The 4755-nt window shown below is 62.1% G+C and overlaps 1 protein-coding gene across 1 annotated transcript; it reads left to right on the plus strand.

Moving 5' to 3' along the window:
* Positions 1-204: 204 nt before the first annotated feature.
* Positions 205-4446, plus strand: LOC147647294 (serine/threonine-protein kinase pim-1-like). The gene is made up of 8 exons (XM_086872228.1): positions 205-976; positions 1105-1155; positions 1360-1726; positions 2282-2458; positions 2707-2854; positions 3038-3266; positions 3814-3941; positions 4228-4446. Exons 1-5 carry the CDS (start codon positions 425-427, stop codon positions 2811-2813), a joined length of 1254 nt encoding a protein of 417 aa, XP_086728354.1. The 5' UTR covers positions 205-424; the 3' UTR covers positions 2814-2854; positions 3038-3266; positions 3814-3941; positions 4228-4446.
* The last annotated feature ends 309 nt before the right edge of the window (positions 4447-4755 follow it).

Raw genomic sequence — 4755 nt, forward strand, 5'->3', positions numbered from 1 at the left:
CTGACGCTCAGCAGGGACAAGGCACAGCAGCAGCCAAGGGCATTGCTGTGCCCCTGTGCAGGAATCAAGACTCTGGCTCTTGGCTCAACACGGCAAAGTTCCCGTGTTTGGCCAGGCTCAGGGGCTGCCCGGGGAGCGCGGGGCTCGGCGCGGGGCCGAGCGGACAACGGACAAACGGACACGGGGACAAACGGCCCCGGTGCTTCAGTTGCAGCGGCAGCAGCGGCAGCAGCAGCAGCGGCGGCGGCAGCAGCGCAAAGAGAAAAAAGAGCGAAAGAAGCGACATTTTCGCCCTTCTGTATCTTCTCCTCTCCCTCTCCCACTGTTCCACCCTCTCTCCCGCGGTCCCTCACCCATTCCCGATCTCCCTTTCTCTGTGTCCCCCTCCTCTCCCAGTTTCCCTCTCCCCTTGCCCGCCCGGGACATGCCCCCGGCCCGCCCCTGGCCCCGGCCCCGGCCCCGGCGCCTGCCCCGGGCGTCCCGCCTCGCTCTCGCCTCCGCCCGGCTCTGGCCGAGCTGGCGCTGGCGCTTCTGGGCGGGCCTCAGTGCCTGGGGCTGGGGCGGTATCGCCGCCCTTTGGCTCCGCCTGCTCCGAGCCCTGCCCCGGCCCTGGCCCTGGTCCCGGCCCTTGCCCCGGCTCCTCCCGGGGCCCGCGGAGGACACAGGCGGTGCAGCCGTTGCCGCCGCCTCCGCTGCGGCTTCCCCGGCCCGAGCTCCGCCGCTCGGCAGCGCGGCCGCTGGCCCCGAGCCGCCGCTGTCGCGTTCCAAGGAGCGGACGCCTGCGGATGCTCGGCCCGGGGAGGTCGGGGAGCGCTCGGGGGCCGTTCCTGGCCCCGGGCCGAGCGCTGACGGCCGCGTCTCTTCCCCAGGGAAGGCGCAGGAGGCCCTGCAGCAGCGCTACAGGATCGGCTCGCTGCTGGGGCGCGGCGGCTTCGGCAGGGTTTTCTCGGCCACTCGGCTCTCGGATGGCGCCCCGGTGAGCAGAGGGGCCAGCGGCGGGCGGAGGAGGAGGAGAGGGCGGAGGAGGAGAAGGGGGCGGAGGACTGGGATGGGGCTGGACACGGTAGGCGGCGAGCTGAATCCGCTGCTCCCTTTGGCTTGCAGGTGGCCATCAAAAAGGTGCCACGGAACCGCGTCCGGCACTGGGGCGAGCTGGTGAGTGAGCGGGGCCAGCGGCAGAAGCCGGGGCGTGCCGGGCGAGGATGAGCCGGGGCCCGGCAGGGTGGGAGCCACCAGGACACCTGGAGGGAGAGCGGGCGTGGGGCCAGCGGAGGGCACAGAGCATCCCGGGCTGGCTGAGGGCTCCCCGAGCCCTGGCACGGGCTCAGCCCCACTGACGGCACCGTGCTCCTCCCGCAGCCCGACGGCACCAGCGCACCACTGGAGATAGTGCTGCTGGACAAGGTGTCCACAGGCTTCCCCGGTGTGGTGCAGCTGCTGGATTGGTTTGAGCTCCCCAACACCATCGTGATGGTACTGGAGCGCCCAGAGCGGTGTCAGGACCTTCGGCATTTCATTCGAGCACGGAGGTTCCTGACCGAGGAAGAGGCGCGGGAGCTTTTCCGGCAGGTGCTGGAGGCCGTGCAGCACTGCACCAGCTGCGGGGTCCTGCACAGAGACATCAAACCTGAGAACATCCTGGTTGACCTGGACACCGGGCAGGCAAAATTGATTGACTTCGGCTGTGGCACCTACCTGCAGGACACAGCCTACACTCAGTTTGCAGGTGAGCCCACCCAGGGGTAGGCTCCCGGTCCCGGCATCTCCTGGCCCAACATCTCCTGGCCCAACATCTCAGGGCCCAACCAGGGTGTGGCAGCAGGGATTCCCCCAGGACTGGGGCTGGGGCTGGGGCAGCCAGCCTGACAAAATCCCCCGTGGGTGGGGGTAGCAGAGAGGGGGAGCCAGGACCTGTGCACCAGCTGGTTTGGTGTGCAGGTGAGAATGGGCTTGGACTGCTGTGCTTCCCTGCTTTGCCTTGGTACATAATATTTTTTGGGCAATGCCAGCAGGGAGGATGTGGGTATGGTTTTTCCCCAGCACTGTGAGCAGGTTTTTCCTTTGTTTGTCATGGTCGGGCCTTGCCAGGGTTTCTGCTGCCATCTTCCAGCACCAGTGCCTTCTTTTCCAACCCTGGGTTTGTACACAAGTGCCAGGTGCTGGCGAGAGGGCAGCAGGTCACCCCGTGTGCCACTGGGGCAGCCCCACATGCCCAGGGATGCTGGGGTCAGGCTCTGGGAGCAGCAGCATCCCCCTGATGAGCTCCATCCGTATTCCATAGGAACACGATCATACAGACCCCCGGAATGGACCAACTTCAGATGGTACTATGGCGAGGCAGCAACCGTCTGGACCCTGGGCATCCTGCTGCATGAGATGGTCTGCGGGAAGCACCCTTTCAGGAGGGGCTGGAACATCAGCTGGGCCCAGCTCCCGCTGCCACAACGGCTCTCCCAAGGTGGATCCTCATCTCTGGGCACGGGGGGAACACCAGTGTTGGGAGACAGCAGCGGGCTCGTGAGCATCCCGCTCTGGCAGCTGCTGAGGAGGTGGCACATGTCCTGCTCTCCTCCAAAACAGAGAATTGATGGGAAAGTTCAGGCCCAGCTCTGGGCACATCCAGCGTGGCCTGGGCACGGGTATAGTGGGGCAAAGCAGACAGGAGCCTTCTCCAACTGACCAGTGGTTTGTGGTTTCTCTCCCCAGATTGCCAAGTTCTGATCAGGCGGTGTTTATCCCTGCACTACTTGGACAGGCCCTCATTAGAAGACCTGTTCTGTGATCCCTGGATGCAGGATATTCATCAGCCATAGAAGAAGGGAGAGAGCCACAGGCACAGTGATGCAGGGACCTGGTAAGTTACAGCTCCACACATACCCTGGTAATCAGAAGCAAAGAAACCCAGACTTCTTTGTCCTGCCTGTGTCACTGCACAGGGTTCATCGAGTGAGAACACGCAGCCCTTGTGCTGGAGCTGAGCTGCTCTGCCCAGCACTGGTGGCCGCCATCTGAGCTGGTTTTGCTTGTCCTGGTTCAGTGACAGCCGGGCCCTGGGCAGAACCCTGACAGCCTGGTGTCACCCCAGGGAAGAAGGAGCCCCTGGAGAAGCTGCACCAGGTGGGGCTGCTGCTGCTGCTGCTGCTGGGGACATGGAGGACAACAGCAAGGATGACAACCTCTTCCTCGACCTGGCCAGTGGCAGCTGGCGATGATGGACTTTGATTCTGGCACCTTCTTGAAAGCCAGGCTCCACAGAGAATTTTCAGGTAAGTCCAGACCCAGGGGGATGCTCCCAGATTTGTGCATTGGCCGGGAAGAAAAGGTTTCCCCTTTGCTGGGGTGGATGCAACTGATTCTTCATTGGCTGCCCAGCTGGTTTTTGGCAGGGCTGGGGGTGTGGGCTGGGGTGGTTACAAAATGGGAGTGGGCTCCTGGTCCTGCCAACAGCCCCCAGCACCCTCCGTGCCCCAGGCTGGGGCTGGGGCAGCCAGCCCAACACAAACGAACCCCCATGGCAGGAGCACAGGTGGGACTCCAGAACCTGAGCACGGCTGCTTTGCTGTGCAGGCAAGGAAGGGCTTGGGCTGCTCCACTCCCCTGCTTTGCTTTGGGATCACCGTGATTTTGGGGGCCAGTGCAGGGGGGAAGGGAGAAAGCATGGGCTTCCCTCACCCGTGGGTGGGTTTTTCCCTAGAATGTAGGGGTTGTGCCTTCCTCAAACTCCTGACAGACATAAGATTTTTTACCTTTTTTCTTCTTTCCCCTTTTTGTCTGTAACCTATTTTCATTAATTTGTTGTTTGTTTTTCTAAAGGAAGAATTCTAGGTGGGGTCCAGTCTGGATCGGGAAGTGCTTGGTGTGGTGTGGATGGGCCATGCCCTTGGAGAAGGCTGAGGACATCGTTTGGGACCAGCTTTTCTTCTGGCAGCAGATGGTGTGAGGTGGGTCCTCATCTCCTTGGCATGGGTGGGACAAGAGCTTTTGGGAGATGGCAGCGGGCACAGGAGCATCCTGCTCTGGGCAGCTGCTGAGGGGCTGGATCTGCCGTGGCTGGCTGCAGGCTGGGCACATGTCCTGCCCTCCTGCTCTGCTCCCAAAGGCAGCAGTGATGGGCAGCTTTGGGCTCAGCGCTGAGCACGGCCAGCATGGCCTGGGCACCGTGGGTGGCTGGGACAAGGGGACAGGAGCCTTGAGCTGACGGGCGGTTTCTGGTTTCTCTCCTTGCAGCCGGGCTCTGCGGATGCTGAGGCTGCTCTGGGCTCTGCCAGGGCTCTGCTGGGCTCAGCACCGGGCCGGGATCAGCCAAAGAAAAAACGATGTGACCTCCAGCAGAGACTTGAGCATTTTGGCAATGCAGCTCAAGTCTGCAGAGTGTACACCTCCAAAGGAAAACATGACACCCCCCCCAAAATTAAACTTGTTCCATAACTTCTGATAAGAAATCAATCTGGGATGACCCCAAATGTCATTTTTCAACTTTCTCAAGCTGTAGCTCATCCCTTCTCTGAACAGTTCTCTCCCCCACCTGCCTTTTACTTCACAACTGCTCCCTCCTTTCCCCCAGTGATTTCCCAGCCCATCACAATCTCCATCACACTGCAGCCTTCCTTGATGCCCCTCACCACGAGGAAGGCCAAGCCCCAGGCTCAGGGACTCATCCTGTCACTGGCTGAAGAGCAGCAATGTCTGTCGGTGCCAGGGGCTCTTGGATGTCTCTGAATTCATGGTCAGAAGGGTCTGTCAGTGCCAGGGGCT

This window comes from Cyanistes caeruleus, unplaced genomic scaffold (genome assembly GCF_971803275.1).
Source record: "Cyanistes caeruleus unplaced genomic scaffold, bCyaCae1.hap1.1 HAP1_SCAFFOLD_11, whole genome shotgun sequence".
Lineage (NCBI taxonomy): Eukaryota > Metazoa > Chordata > Aves > Passeriformes > Paridae > Cyanistes > Cyanistes caeruleus.

What these genes read in the sequence shown, in the direction of transcription:
- LOC147647294 (XM_086872228.1), top strand. Translation starts at nt 425, where the DNA reads ATGCCCCCGGCCCGCCCCTGGCCCCGGCCCCGGCCCCGGCGCCTGCCC. An exon ending in TCCGGCACTGGGGCGAGCTG is followed by an intron (nt 1,156 to 1,359) that starts GTGAGTGAGCGG and finishes CTCCTCCCGCAG; the next exon opens with CCCGACGGCACCAGCGCACC. An exon ending in GCCACAACGGCTCTCCCAAG is followed by an intron (nt 2,459 to 2,706) that starts GTGGATCCTCAT and finishes TTCTCTCCCCAG; the next exon opens with ATTGCCAAGTTCTGATCAGG.